The following is a 15,005-nucleotide window of genomic DNA, read 5'->3' as shown; positions in this document are numbered from 1 at the left end:
AGGGCGTGGCAGTCCTGGCCATGTATTGCATGCAGCCTCTGGAATTGATTCAAGACTACTCAACTGGCTCAACTAACCAAGCTAAAAGCTATGAATCGCAAAGCCAAGAAAGATATATTTTTAGTTATTTTGCTGCTCATAAGTAGTTGCATACTCTCCCCATGCCGTGCAGAGGACTTCTATGTGACTCCTACCCTGCCTGCACCTGAGCCCTGCCCCTTTCCTTGCTTCACCCTGGATCAGTATGCTCAAGACCGTACATTTGTTGCAGACCAAACCGCCAACATTACCCTGATATTTCTTAGAGGAGTTCACAGAATGAATTATGACCTGACAATACTCGGGGACGAACTTATTTTGCAAGCACATAATGAGAGCCTTTCACGTTCACCAACTGAAACTGTTATCTACAACGTCGATATTAATCATAAAATTGGAATTATTGGACAGCTTATTGTTTTGAAGAGCCTAACATTTGAACGAGTTGCAATGGGTCTTACGAATTTGTTCAATTCACTACGCATCCGGAGCATCACCCTCTACAGGTCTGTTTTGTACTCTAGCAGCCTAACTGTTCAACTCCATGTAGCTGATAACATCAAAGCTAATATAATAATATCCGACTCCATATTTTATGGAGATTATACACTTTTGGGAGGATTTGGCCTCAGTATCTTAATAGATAATGATGGTGAATCCGCATTAACTCTATGCAGTAGCTCAATCACACAATACAATGAAGGTGGAATGTATACAGTTGGAGTTTCCTCCATCGCCATTACTAACACTTCGATTTTTCAAAGTCCTCAAGGAATGCACATTTTGTTTGCTGATGAAGTAATTATTGAAAACACCACCGTATCCCATTCTAAACAGGTTGGATTACTTACATTTGGGTCAAATGTGACAATCGTCAACTCAACTATCATATACAATCAGATTGGCATCAGTTCACTTAGTTCTACCATGACAATTTGGAGCTCGCTAATCAGTAGCAATACTGTTGGAGTTGTTATTATCAATACCTCGGAAAATATTTTTTCTGAACTGATGAGTATAACTGAGCTGATGAGTATAAAAAACTCCTCTGTTGAAATGGATGGTTGTAATGTAACTCAGAACAGTGTGGCAGGAGTATCTTTGTACATTCAAGAAATGGCATTGTTTCGTGACTGTACGTTCGATTACAACAATGGAACATCGATCTTTGCATACCAGAGCAAATTTGAATTGTCCAGAGACAATGTCTTCTCAAACAACAATGCTGAAAGAGGATGTGGTATGGCTTTGTACCAATCAACAGTGAAGTTTAATCAAGGATCAAACACATTGTTCGAGAACAATACAGCTACAGAATATGGTGGAGGCATATATGTTGCAGCAATTCCCCTTCCTCTACCTCAGTTTCTCGTTACACTGGAAAACTTGCGAATTTTCGGGAGTGAAAGAATAGTAAACAGCAAATCATGCTTTTATTCAACAGACCTAGGTAATTTGACAACCAACACTAGTGTCAGGTTCTTCAACAACAACGCAAACCTTGGGGGATCGAGTATTTTTGGATTGTCCACGTCATCATACAATTCAACATGTCCGGTTTTTGATTTTGAATTTGATAATTCTGAGTCGCTTGATTTCCAGCTAACATCTGATCCAACTCGTGTTTGCTTTTGTTTTGACAACAAGCCACAGTGCAGCAATCGAAGCTTCCTTGTGTTAAACGAAACAAGATATCCTGGGGAAATTTTTAAGGTTCCAGTTGTTCTAGTCGGATTCAACTACGGAAGAGTTGTGGGCACTGTATTTGCTAATGTACTTGACAGTGCTGGCACACTTGACAAAGCTCAGCGCTCACAATTTGTTGATATCACACAATGCAGTAACTTAACCTATACAGTTTCATCTAGTGAGACAAACAGAATAGCTACAGTGGCTCTTATGGTAAATGAACAAGTCATTGACAGCGTTCAAAAAGAAGACATAGAGTTGAGCATAAGGAATGCCTACTCGCCAATATGTGATAACATATTTCCTCCCTGTACGGCACTTCTGACGACACCCGTCTATATTAACATCAAACTAGAATCATGTCCATTGGGATTTGAAATCGATGCAACTAAGGGTGTGTGTAAATGTGATGGAAACCTCATTAACTATCTACTCAATTTGACGTGTGAAATTTACGATCGAAAAGGACATATTATCAGAGAAGGAACAGTGTGGGTTGGAGTGGACACAAGGCAAAACAACACTGATGTCTACTACTGGCACAGATACTGCCCACGTGACTACTGCAATACCTCAACAACATCCATCGACCTGAAATCCCCTGACACCCAGTGCAGCATGAATCGAGTTGGAGTTTTGTGTGGGAGTTGTCAAGCTAACTACAGTCTACAGTTGGGTGGGAACAAGTGCGAACAATGCGTTGACAGTTTTCTTGCTCTATTGATTGTTTTTATGATTCTCGGAATTCTCTTGGTAGCTTTCATAAAGTTTTTAGACATCACAGTGAGCACAGGTACAATCAACGGACTTATATTTTATGCCAATGTTATATGGATGAACAATCCCATACTGTTTCCACATCAAAATAGGCAAACTGTTGCATATTACATTCTTACTGTTCCAATCGCTTGGATTAATTTGGACTTTGGTATTGAGTCTTGCTTCAGCCAAAATTTAGATCAACTTACAAAGAGTGGCTTACAATTTGTATTTCCTGTCTACATCTGGAGTATTGCTGCTATCATCATCCTAGTTTCTCACTATTCAACCAGAGCCACTAAGCTCTTTGGAAACAATTCTGTTGCAGTGCTAGCTACTTTATTCCTGCTCTCTTATGGTAAAGTGTTTAGGGCTATCACGGATGTTTTTATCAGTGCTGATGTGGCGGACTCAAACGGTACATTTCGCAAAGTTTGGTCCCTCAATGGTAATGTACAGTATGGAGTGACATCAGGACATATTGTATTGATAATATTGGCAATTGCTTTCCTACTCTTGTTTTTGATTCCCTTCACGTTGATGCTCCTGCTAGTACCATTTCTCAAGGGTAAATCCAATCTTTGGCCTCTTCGTTGGATCAATACACTGACTCCGTTCTTTGATACTTTCTACGGCCCTTTCAAATTGAAGAAGCAGCATCAGGTATGGACTGGGATTCTGCTCATCTCTCGCGTAGTGATATTGATTGTGTTCGCATCAACCTCGACATTCAACCCGTTGGCAAACATACTACTCATGATTCTGATATCAGTGTTCCTTCTAATGTACAGTGCACTGACTGGCTTGCTGTATAAAATATGGCTCTTGTCATTCATGGAAAGCATTTACATAGGAAACTTAATCGTGCTTGGAGGATCATTTACAATCGATCGAGCTCAACAAGGGGAACAGTTGAGCCCTGCAATTGCTATCTCCGTATCTATTGCTCTCTTCCAATTTATTTGCATTCTGCTCTTTCACATTTGCAAGCGAGTCATACCCAAGAAAATGGTGGACTATTTGTTAAAGAAAAGAAAACTGCAAGTGTCAGAATTGGTGGAAGAAAATATCGTAGACGGTCAGAATGATACGACTGTGACAAAACAAGTTGTGGAATTGAATAATGCATTCAACACCACTTTGAGAGAACCACTCCTAAATTAATTAAAAATAACTTTTGTCATAAAAATACTATTTACCTAGACTCGCTGGCACCTTAGATGGTTAGATTACTTTAGTGTTTTGTGTATACATGTATATGTACTGTTACCACCTAGATATTTCCTATTACCGTATTACTGCAAGCATCAAAACATAATAATGAACTTCGATTGATCAACAAAACACGATCCTTGCAGAACGCAATAGTTAGTTAGATCGAAAAAGCTGATTTGGTTGATTCACAAAGCAATATTCAAAAAAAGGTGTTATTGATCAGTGTTTTGTGTTAGTTAGTTAGTTAACTCAGAGTCATGGTTAACATGTTTTAGCAACTGAGCATGCGCGTTCCATCGACTCCAATTTGAGGGCGTGGCAGTGTCAGCTCACCGGCCTAGCAAGACAACATCAGTACCTCTGTCTGCAAAGTATTATACAAGCTGCAATGCATCACAAAGTTGTGAAAGATATATTTTTAGTTGTTTTGCTGCTCATAAGTAGTTGCATACTCTCCCCATGCCGTGCAGAGGACTTCTATGTGACTCCTACCCTGCCTGCAGCTGAGCCCTGCCCCCCTCCGTGCTACACTCTGGATCAGTATGCTCAGAATTCCTCTCTGTTTTCAAACCAAACCAATATTACCCTGATATTTCTTGGAGGAGTTCACAACATGAATTATGGCCTGACACTAGAGGGAGACGAACTTATTTTGCAACCACATACTTATAATGAGAGCCTCTCACCAAATGGAACTGTTATTTACAACGTTGATACTTATGGAATCATACTTATTGGACAGTTTATTGTGTTGGAGAAGCTAACATTTGTACGAGTTGGAGTGCTTGTTATGGATGAAATCTATTTACTACGAAGCATCACTCTCAACAGGTGCGTTTTGTACAGTGGCAATGTAGTTGTTAGAACAAGTCCTAATAATACATGTATCAGTGTTAATATCACAATATCCGACTCCATTTTTCATGGAAACTCAGACTATGATCCTGATTCAGATTTCCAAGATTTTGGTCTCATTATATACATAAATCATGATGGTGAGCACACATTAGCTCTATACAATAGCTCAATCACACAATACCCTTCTGGCGGATTGTATACATTTGGAATTACCTCCATTGCCATTACTGATACTTTGATTTCTCAAAGTCCTCAAGGAATTACAATTTATTATAATGATGAAGTAATAATTGAAAACACTACTGTCTCCTACTCCGAACATTATGGATTACTTATATTTGGGGTATCAAATGTGACAATTATCAACTCAGCTTTCATGTACAATGAGATTGGCATCAGTTTATTTAGCTCTACCGTGACAATTTGGAGCTCGCTAATCAGTAGCAATGGCGTTGGATTTGTCAGTGTCAATTTCCTGGAAACAGCATTGAGTAGAAACTCCGCTATTGAAATGGATGGTTGTCACATAACTCAAAACAGTGTGGCAGGAGTGTCTTTGTACTTCCAAGAAATGGTAGTGTTTCGTGACTGTACGTTCGATTACAACAATGGAACATCAATCTTGGCATACCAGAGCAAATTTAAATTGTCCAGAAATACTGTCTTCTCAAACAACAAAGCTGAAAGAGGATGTGGTATGGCTTTGTACCAGTCAACAGTGAAGTTTAATCAAGGATCAAACACATTGTTTGAGAACAACACAGCTACAGAATATGGTGGAGGCATATATGTTGCAGCAATTTCACTTCCTCTACCTCAAATTCTCGTTACACTAGAATTGGCGATTTCAGGATTTGAAGTAGTAATAAACAGCAGGTCATGCTTCTATTCAACAGATCTGTTGACAAACAACATTAATGTTACTTTCTCCAATAACATCGCATACCTTGGGGGAACAAGTATTTTTGGATTGTCCAGGTCATCATACACTTCAACATGTCCGGTTGTTGAAGTAAACCGGGAAAAAACTATTTTTGAATTTGACAATTCCTCGTCGCTTGATTTTCAGCTAACATCTGATCCAACTCGTGTTTGCTTTTGTTTTGACAACAAGCCACAGTGCAACGATCGAAGCTTCCTTGTGTTAAACGAAACAAGATATCCTGGGGAAATTTTTAAGGTTCCAGTTGTTCTAGTCGGATTCAACTACGGAAGAGTTGTGGGCACTGTATTTGCTAATGTGCTTGACAGTGCTGGCACACTTGACAAAGCTCAGCGCTCACAATTCGTTGATAACACACAATGCAGTAACTTAACCTATACAGTTTCGTCTAGTGAGACAAACAGAACAGCTACAGTCGCTCTTATGGTAAATGAACCAGTCATTGATAGCCTTCAAAAGGAAGACATGGAATTGAGCATAAGGAATGCCTACTCGCTAGTATGTGATCCTGAGAAAAGATTTGTAAGTAACTTATTTTATCCCTGTTTGGCACTCCTCACGACGCTCGTCTATGTTAACATCAAACTGGAATCGTGTCCATTGGGATTTGAGCTCATTGCAAATAAGGATTGTAATTGTGATGAAAACCTTGTTAACTTTAGAGATTATAATAATCTGACTTGTGAAATTTTCGACCGAACAGGATACATTATCAGAGAAGGAACATTGTGGGTTGGAGTGGACACAAGGCAAAACAACACTGATGTCTACTACTGGCACAGATACTGCCCACGTGACTACTGCAATACCTCAACAACATCCATCGACCTGAAATCCCCTGACACCCAGTGCAGCATGAATCGAGTTGGAGTTTTGTGTGGGAGTTGTCAAGCTAACTACAGTCTACAGTTGGGTGGGAACAAGTGCGAACAATGTGTTGACAGTTTTCTTGCTCTATTGATTGTTTTTATGATTCTCGGAATTCTCTTGGTAGCTTTCATAAAGTTTTTGGACATCACAGTGAGCACAGGTACAATCAACGGACTTATATTTTATGCCAATGTTATATGGATGAACAATCCCATACTGTTTCCACATCAAAATAGGCAAACTGTTGCATATTACATTCTTACTGTTCCAATCGCTTGGATGAATTTGGACTTTGGTATTGAGTCTTGCTTCAGCCAAAATTTGAATCAACTTACAAAGAGTGGCTTACAATTTGTATTTCCTGTCTACATCTGGAGTATTGCTGCTATCATCATCCTAGTTTCTCACTATTCAACCAGAGCCACTAAGCTCTTTGGAAACAATTCTGTTGCAGTGCTAGCTACTTTATTCCTGCTCTCTTATGGTAAAGTGTTTAGGGCTATCACGGATGTTTTTATCAGCGCTGATGTGGCGGACTCAAACGGTACATTTCGCAAAGTTTGGTCCCTCGATGGTAATGTACAGTATGGAGTGACACCAGGACATATTGTATTGATAATATTGGCAATTGCTTTCCTACTCTTGTTTTTGATTCCCTTCACGCTGATGCTCCTGCTAGTACCATTTCTCAAGGGTAAATCTAACCTTTGGCCTCTTCGTTGGATCAATACACTGACTCCGTTCTTTGATACTTTCTACGGCCCTTTCAAATTGAAGAAGCAGCATCAGGTATGGACTGGGATTCTGCTCATCTCACGCGTAGTGATATTGATTGTGTTCGCATCAACCTCGACATTCAACCCTTTGGCAAACATACTACTCATGACTCTGATATCAGTGTTCCTTCTAATCTACAGTGCACTGACTGGCTTGCTATATAAAGTATGGCTCTTGTCATTCATAGAAAACATTTACATAGGAAACTTGGTTATGCTTGGAGGATCATTTTTGTTCGATCGAGCTCAACAAGGGGAACATTTGAGCCCTGCAATCGCTATCTCTGTATCAATTGCTCTCTTCCAATTTATTTGCATTCTGCTCTTCCACACTTGCAAGCGAGTCATACCCAAGAAAATGATGGACTACTTGTTAAAGAAAAGAAAACTGCAAGTGTCAGAATTGATGGAAGAAAATATCGTAGACAGTCAGAATGATACGACTGTGACAACACAAGTTGTGGAATTGAACGATGCGTTCAACACCACTTTGAGAGAACCACTCCTAAATTAATGTAATACCTTTTAGAATATGTACTGTTTAGATTAATAATAATTACTAGACATTTTCTATACATCAATGTTTTCTGTTAGTTAAGTAGTCAGTTCTTGTGCTAATAATTATATTAGTAAAACCAGTAGGTTTTACATAGGATTGGCAGTGGGTTTGCCCGTGTTTAGCAATATTTCAATTATTTTGACTCATGTTCAAACTGTTCTATCTCTGCAGGGAAAGGCCACATCAAGAAACTGGCTGAACAGATAGTTTATTTAGCCTTTTCTCTCTTTGTATCTCTCATTTCATAATCCATAAACATTTTAATGAATGAATATTTTCATTTTAAAAATTGCACTATTTCGACGTTTCACCGCTCTTTGTCTGACTGACTAAGTAAGTAAGTAAGTAAGTAAGTAAGTTTCTTGCCCAGCATTTACTCCAAGTACAGCCATCTCCAGGACATTCTGCACAGGGTTTCCAAACGACTACAACCTGGATTACAAAGCGCTTCTTCAGATTTGCGATTGCTTCCACGAGGCAGATGACCTCTCAGTCTCTATTTCTCTTACCTAGACAATTCCGCCATCTTTAATGACTCAGCAATTGCGTTGTGGCCAATAATAATAGATAGGCGTGGCTAATAAACCGTGCGCCTAAAATCAGTGCAGCAGTGCTTTTCCAGAGCCTGAGGTGTTCCTTTTCTTCACACTGTTCAGCTCTAGCTTCCTTTCTCTGACAGGCATGCTATATGCACTGGCTAGATATCATGCTCTTAAAATGGCTGTCATTTAATACTGATTCGCAAATTCAACATAATTATCAAGCAATAAATTATTACTCTAATTATTAGTCCAGAGATATTCGAGAAGATATCTGATTAGTCCTGTCTTCTCTTCTTGTACTGCCTCTTGACGTTCCACTTATGCATGTCATGATACGTAAACTGTACTGAAAAAGAAAGGGAATCCGACTAGAAAAACATTTGCAATGTGAAAAATTGCTAGGATTGGCCAGGGGAACCACAAAAAAGCGTGGGAACAAGAAATCAGACGAGAGCATAACTCCAATCCGTTACAACGTCATGAACATGTACAATACATAGTATATTAAATAATAGACTGTGTTCCAGATCCACCTATCAGCTTCCATCCACCACATCATTCACCAGTACGGTCCGTGCATGTTACTACGCATGGATGGACTGTGTGTACCTGTGCTCAACACTGCATGTATTAGGAACATCAATTCATCACAAATCATCATGATTATGTGCCCCACATTCTAAAATGGATGTATAATAAATATATATAGGGATTGGTCATCACTCCACCAGTAAAAATTGCGTGGCATATTGGCTGGGAAAACATGGGAAAACTACCAGTATACATGTGATTGACGTTGTAACGGATTGGAGTTATGCTCTCGTCTGATTTCTTGTTCCCACGCTTTTTTGTGGTTCCCCTGGCCAATCCTAGCAATTTTTCACATTGCAAATGTTTTTCTAGTCGGTATAATTATGAATGTCTGTTAATTTTGTTCCATGCGACCTGGTCTCGAGGAAACTTGACCTGAATCTAAGCATCTTTATCCTATGATCTAAGGTATTTACATTTTCCTTATGGCGATCATTGCCAATTTTCACGCCGAGTAATTATGGTTTGTGAACTTTGTGTACAGAGTATATATATCAGGTACTCATTCATGCACTCCTGAGTATATACATAGATACTATAAATTATGGTATTATACCTGATACTCTGGCTTGTACACAGTACCAACATAATAAAAATAGTTTGTATTGCAAATGAGTTTTAGTTAGCTAAATGTACTAGTCCTAGAGTAGTGTGAGATGTGAGACAGCAGCCCCAGTGCTTGGGTCACCTACTAACTGCAGACGGCTCTCCAGTGATAGTCTTGGCATATACAAAGTATTTCTCCATATGAGACTTGAGCTGAGGGAGTATAAACATAAAATAGAAATCCATATTAATAGCTTAGAGAACTTACAGCTCTGTCAAGGTTGTTGCAATCAGTCTGTAGTTGGTCACAGTCTTTTTGACACGTCTCTTGTACAGCTGCAATCTATGGACAGTGATGACGAAGTACGTACCAATCATTTAGAAATTACACCAACCTGTGCATTGATTTTCATGGTATCCTTCTCAAGGTCAGAATCGGACCTCATTTTCTCGTCCACCTCTTGTTGCAGTATACAAGCATCACTGAAAAACAAATTCACACATAATTATGCACATCATAAAAGTAGCATGTAATCAGTAGCCTACACATACAGTACAGCAACAATTAACACATAATGATGTACCGCTGAAGGCTCTCCAGATGGTTGGGGTGGGGTAGTTTGTGCTGCCCCTCGTGGATTGCCCCATCCTCGATGAGTTTCAAGTGTCGCAGGAGGTTCTGATGTTTGGCTGTGGCCTCTCGAAGTACTTGATTCTGTTGTCTCACTTGATCTTCAAGAGCTTCAATAAGAGACTCCAACTCGCTGCAGAGAAGATAGCTACATACAGGAGTATCTTAAAACACAACCAACCTCTTTTTGGCAACTTTGTCAGCAAGACGAGTGAGATCTTCGTTTAACCCATCATAAACCTGAGGGAACATAGAGTTCTGAACACAATTGTACAGTACACATGCAAAAGTTTCACACACCCCATACAGAACACTGTGAAACTACTTAAGCTGTACCCATCAAAAATATATTATACAACTCGAGGCGCATAATAAGAGGCCTACCGGTGGCGCGTGATGGGCATTGGAGAATATGAACTCCCACTTGATGAGCAATGATTTAGTCTCTTCTTTCACCACCTTGGCATCTTGAATCTGACTCTCCAGTTGAGCCAGTGACTAGCAATGGGACAATGGTAAGTACACAGGTCACTGTATGAAGCACTGAAACACTTACGGCCTTCATTTTGTCAGGTGAGGTTACAATTTGTGTCTTCAGATCCTCAATCCGTTGTTTCCACTGGATCGAACTTTTGTTTTTTGCCATCTGTGCCAAAAATATGTGTGTTGAGGATGCTACTATACATGTAGTATACGTATTATATTCTTCAAGTTAGTGCAATATTCATCCGGAGGCACATAAATTTAAGGGGTACCCGTAGGTTGACTAGAAAAGATCTTAACCACTATCCTACTCCTGGTACCAAGGATTCTCACCTGTTTCTGTTCCACTTTGGAATAAACCTCCTCATAATCGTGATACTTGTTGACGTTGGAATCGTGCAATACGTGTAGATCGTTTGTCTCCTGTTGTTGAGCAACAATGGCCTGTTTTATCTCCTGCTCCAACTCTTTCTCTTCTTCCCTCTGCATCCTATAGAAACAAGAACAGTATTAGCATAATCCTTAGCGAAGTTCAAAGACACATAGTGTGTTGATTTGGACTTACTCCAATGTTTTGAGTGTCTGTCTTCCCTCTGTGTTGGTCTTCTGAAGATCACCCAACTGTTCTGTCAGTAGGTCCTTGCAAAGAAAGCAATGTTATTAAGGAGAGAAGCAACAAAATTGTGTACTTACTATATCTTCTGAGACATCTGCAATCGTTTCATCGCCTTCAAACAAGTTCATTTGGAATCGAAGCAGATTGAATAGAGAACTGGAACGGAATACAGACATATAAAATAATTTCCACAAAATCTAATAATGCAACGTACCCGAGGAATGTTATGGTCCGTTTGGAGTCTGTATAGGAGGAGGCGTTCAAAAGGTGGTATTATAGTAAAGTAATTCTATGTACACATACGGAAGTGGAGAAGCTTGCATGGCGTTGCCATGTATATGTAGAATGAGAGTGAAGTACTTTACCTGGAAAGGTGAGGTCCATCAGTCCGAAATCGTGGGTACCACTAGAACTCATCAGCTTCTTCCTACAGTGGGTGAAGTACTCGTAATTCTGTGCAAAATTAAATTATTTTGTTCTCACAGGACTCGGCACAGTTGCAGGTGAAAGGTGATGTCTTCCATCAGCTCAGGGTAATCAAAGGAACAGCCCAACACAGTCTGAAACAAACGTCAACGTTTGAGATATGGAACTGTGTACTAGTAACTAGGGACCCACCTGCTTGAAAGATTCCACAGACTCTGATTGTATGCAGCTGAGAATGCCCAGATATACTTGCACGATTTTGTCAGGCTGAAGTGTAACACAAATTTATAAGACTTGGTTTTTATTAACACAAATTCTCTCACTCACTGTAGGACTTTCTAGATCACTTTCACAGAGAGACACAGCCGAGGGAATATCATTTGTGAATGCTCTGTAGTCTAGAATAATCTGTCCCTTGTTAAAGCGACATTTCTTGGCCTTGGGTTTCGATCCTTTCTGTTTTGAGGAATAGTTTCTATCTCCAAGAGGTTTCCGATAGGCAGACATTTTAGAGAAGACACACAAAAAAATTTTCAAAACTTTTGGACTTTTAGACTCTCGAAACAGAGCCGCAGTAACCTTTGAACTTCTGTGCTCTATTAATTCTCGAAATTGAGCCGCGGATAACAATCTCCATGCAATCTTAAATTTGGCAGGTAACAAATATAATGTCTTCAGTGGCTGCAAGACAAATAGTACAAGATAACCTAAGTGGGTTGGATGTGAGAGAAGGTGAATTTACAATTGCTGTTTACTAAAGACCTATAAATTATGCATTTTATAGTGTCTTCAAATATTCTCTGCGAGTTCCTTGAAGTTGCGTTTCATCTGATTCTCTACATAAGGGAGATTTACCCACCAGGTAACTGCTAAACACACACAATCACTTTGCATTTGTAACTGCCACTTACGTTCACTGGCACAGTGCTGTTTGAGCGTCGGAGGAAGTATAACGTTCCAGTGTACATGTGTGTGCACCCTGAGCTGTGTCAGTATCTGAGGGACGTGCTGACTGGTCTACTCCCACTCATGAAGGAGGGGAAAATGGAGGAGATGTGGCTCTCCGTACAAAACAAGGTACTGTGAGTGCACATACTGTATGAGACCCCATGCTAGGAATGTTCTCTCCCCATTGTTTCCAATCATTCCCGTTACTATATATGTTTGTGCACACCTTAGTCTAAGGGCATCATTTTAGCCAGTCCCTCTTGTAACTGCAGGAGCACAAGGTTGTGGAGAAGTTTGTGTTTGAACTGAGAGGACTAGACAACGAAGCTTTAAGGTGTGTGCTGCAGCAAATGATTAATTATGGCTTTTGCTATCATCAAACTATTATTATACCACACTTACGTCACTACAAATTGATCTCATTGGTCAACAGCTGTAGGATATATAGAATATTAGCATACAGCCCCAGGCATGCACAGTTTTTCAAGTTGTTTTTTAGTTTTTTCATTTGTTCAAGAAAGTAAACAAAGAGAAAAGAGCCATGCTTGACGGTACTAAGACTCAAAGCGACGGCAGAAACACGGAAGGTGCTCTCCAACAAGATGGCTAAGCTTCCATGGGTCCATGGGCGCGGTTTAGATACAAGAAGAGCTTGCAACTCCAGTAAGGGACGTCGAATGGTCAACGCTTGGACCAAGGAAGCTCTTGAGCATCTGTAGGAGTCAACATGTTGCTCAACTAGCTCTTTGACGGCTGCAAAATCCGGCATAGTCTTGTTCTTTTTTGCAATCTGCATCGTGATTGAATTGTTGCTAGGGGGAGGTCCTTTTATAGTGCTGCGGTCACGTGGTATAAGTCAGATATGCCACACCTACTCGGAGGATATGCACCCTATATATCCTCCGCTACCGTGGTTACATACCCCTCGGCTCCGCCTCGGAGTAACCACGGTAGCGGAGGATATATGGGTGCATATCCTCCTCTTAGGTGTGGTATATCCTATACTAATACTGCCCCGTTATTAGTTGGTATTGTTACTACTGAGTAGAGAAGACCAAGGTTGCCTGTTTATGGGTATGTACTTTCTCATGCTAGTGTTCTTTCCCAAGCCTAAGCGTATCTGCCCTAAGGCACATTGCACTGATGTACCCCTGTTCAAAATTGAACAATTGTGAAAGCATTAATTTTAACAAAAATTAAATTAGGTTAGATTGAGATTACTCGCATTTCTTATACAATAGCATCTGTCTTTGTTGAGCACATTCAATTATGTATAGAAAATCGTTTTCTTTGGATTTGGCCAACTCCAAAGCCTGATGAACATGTTTGGTGGCTTCTTGTATCTTCCCCTCTAGTCGATACAAGTCAGACAGTGTGTACAATCGCATGCACTGTGTCCTAGGCTTGATCGTTTCTTTACATACATGTGTTAGGAGTCCCATTGCTTGCTGTATGTCATCTTTTGTCGCATGGCATCCATTTTTGATTGGATTATCTGGTGAAACACCAAGATGAAGTTGAGCTAGTCGAATCATACCGTGAAACTGGATTATGACACACGTACACACACACACACCTGCAGTAATGACGCTCATCTGTTGCAGCTGGAACGAGACTTGAGAGCAATACTCCTCAAAATCAGTGTCTGTGATGCTCTCCTCTCACCAATACCCCCGGGTAAATCACACCCCCACCCCTCACACCCTCACACCCACACACACATTCACACAGATTGTACATTCTCGGTTCAAGTACAGACTACCCTGAGATCAGCTGAGGCCATGGAGCATCAACAAGCAGTCAAGGTCAGTCATTTCCCAGTTTTTTCGACAGTTAGGTGATAGTGATTGGAAGCCACTTAGTTGAGTTGTATGTGTTATGCTCTTCTTGTAGGAGTTTCCATGGGTGACAGCTGACCCCATTGACCTCACTGAAGCTACAGTGGTGCCTCTGAAGACAGTCTCCAGCAGCTTGTTACAGGTGTGTGTGTGTGTGTGTGTGTGTGTGTGTGTGTGCGTGCGTGCGTGCGTGCGTGCGTGTTTTATAGCTATATAAATCATCTTTAATCGTGCAATATTGCTATATCTTTATCGCTTCAGATGCAGCTGTGTGTGATTGAATCCCCTCTCAAGTCTAAAGAACAATGAACTCCTTCATCACATCACTAACTGGGTCACATCAGTATAAATAATTGCAGGAAAATAATTAATAATAGTATCATTTTGTCTAATTTCTTCACCAATTCAACAGTTCATGAATCACCACTGCTTGTATAGCTTGTTAAGTTGATCAAAAGTATAATACTAATAATAATTATAGACTTGATTGTTCTATTATTCGCTCTCTCCCATCCCATGCTAGCCTCGCACCAACCCTGATTTTTTTCTATTGTTACCATATTAATAATATAGTTGAAACCTATTTTTAAATCGGGACTGGTGCGAGACTAACCCATGCATGGCTACTCTCCTCAAATAATTCCTCGAATAAAGACAAAGTATTTAATCCTCTCAT

General features: G+C 40.1%; 4 protein-coding genes across 5 annotated transcripts; 3 read left to right on the top strand and 1 right to left on the bottom strand.

Annotated features, from left to right (window-relative positions):
* Window positions 1-4: 4 nt before the first annotated feature.
* On the top strand, window positions 5-3,825 carry LOC135331814 (uncharacterized). The gene has a single exon (XM_064527069.1). The coding sequence runs from the start codon at window positions 91-93 to the stop codon at window positions 3,649-3,651; it is 3,561 nt and encodes a 1,186-aa protein (XP_064383139.1). The 5' UTR covers window positions 5-90; the 3' UTR covers window positions 3,652-3,825.
* Window positions 3,826-4,028: 203 nt separating this feature from the next.
* On the top strand, window positions 4,029-7,997 carry LOC135331812 (uncharacterized). Its single transcript, XM_064527067.1, has one exon. It carries the CDS (start codon window positions 4,091-4,093, stop codon window positions 7,661-7,663), a length of 3,573 nt encoding a protein of 1,190 aa, XP_064383137.1. The 5' UTR covers window positions 4,029-4,090; the 3' UTR covers window positions 7,664-7,997.
* Window positions 7,998-9,366: 1,369 nt separating this feature from the next.
* On the bottom strand, window positions 9,367-12,118 carry LOC135331811 (kinetochore protein Nuf2-like). Its single transcript, XM_064527066.1, has 15 exons — window positions 11,871-12,118; window positions 11,736-11,810; window positions 11,601-11,677; window positions 11,483-11,544; window positions 11,332-11,359; window positions 11,195-11,273; window positions 11,067-11,140; window positions 10,835-10,991; window positions 10,575-10,664; window positions 10,403-10,516; window positions 10,200-10,258; window positions 9,972-10,151; window positions 9,783-9,870; window positions 9,656-9,730; window positions 9,367-9,600 (listed from the first exon to the last, which is right to left on the bottom strand). The coding sequence occupies exons 1-15, from the start codon at window positions 12,048-12,050 to the stop codon at window positions 9,526-9,528; spliced, it is 1,413 nt and encodes a 470-aa protein (XP_064383136.1). The 5' UTR covers window positions 12,051-12,118; the 3' UTR covers window positions 9,367-9,525.
* Window positions 12,119-12,157: 39 nt separating this feature from the next.
* On the top strand, window positions 12,158-14,822 carry LOC135331810 (mitotic spindle assembly checkpoint protein MAD2B-like). 2 transcript variants are annotated; one of them, XM_064527065.1, is made up of 8 exons: window positions 12,158-12,275; window positions 12,328-12,405; window positions 12,469-12,620; window positions 12,764-12,825; window positions 14,074-14,168; window positions 14,223-14,296; window positions 14,385-14,471; window positions 14,591-14,822. In XM_064527065.1, exons 1-8 carry the CDS (start codon window positions 12,212-12,214, stop codon window positions 14,636-14,638), a joined length of 660 nt encoding a protein of 219 aa, XP_064383135.1. In that variant the 5' UTR covers window positions 12,158-12,211; the 3' UTR covers window positions 14,639-14,822. The 2 variants fall into 2 exon arrangements, with proteins under 2 accessions (XP_064383135.1, XP_064383134.1); XM_064527064.1 differs by having other exon boundaries at window positions 14,074-14,296.
* Window positions 14,823-15,005: the final 183 nt, after the last annotated feature.

The sequence above is a fragment of the Halichondria panicea genome, chromosome 2, assembly GCF_963675165.1.
Source record: "Halichondria panicea chromosome 2, odHalPani1.1, whole genome shotgun sequence".
Classification (NCBI taxonomy): Eukaryota; Metazoa; Porifera; class Demospongiae; order Suberitida; family Halichondriidae; genus Halichondria; species Halichondria panicea.
This window is presented reverse-complemented; position numbering and strand designations above follow the sequence as displayed.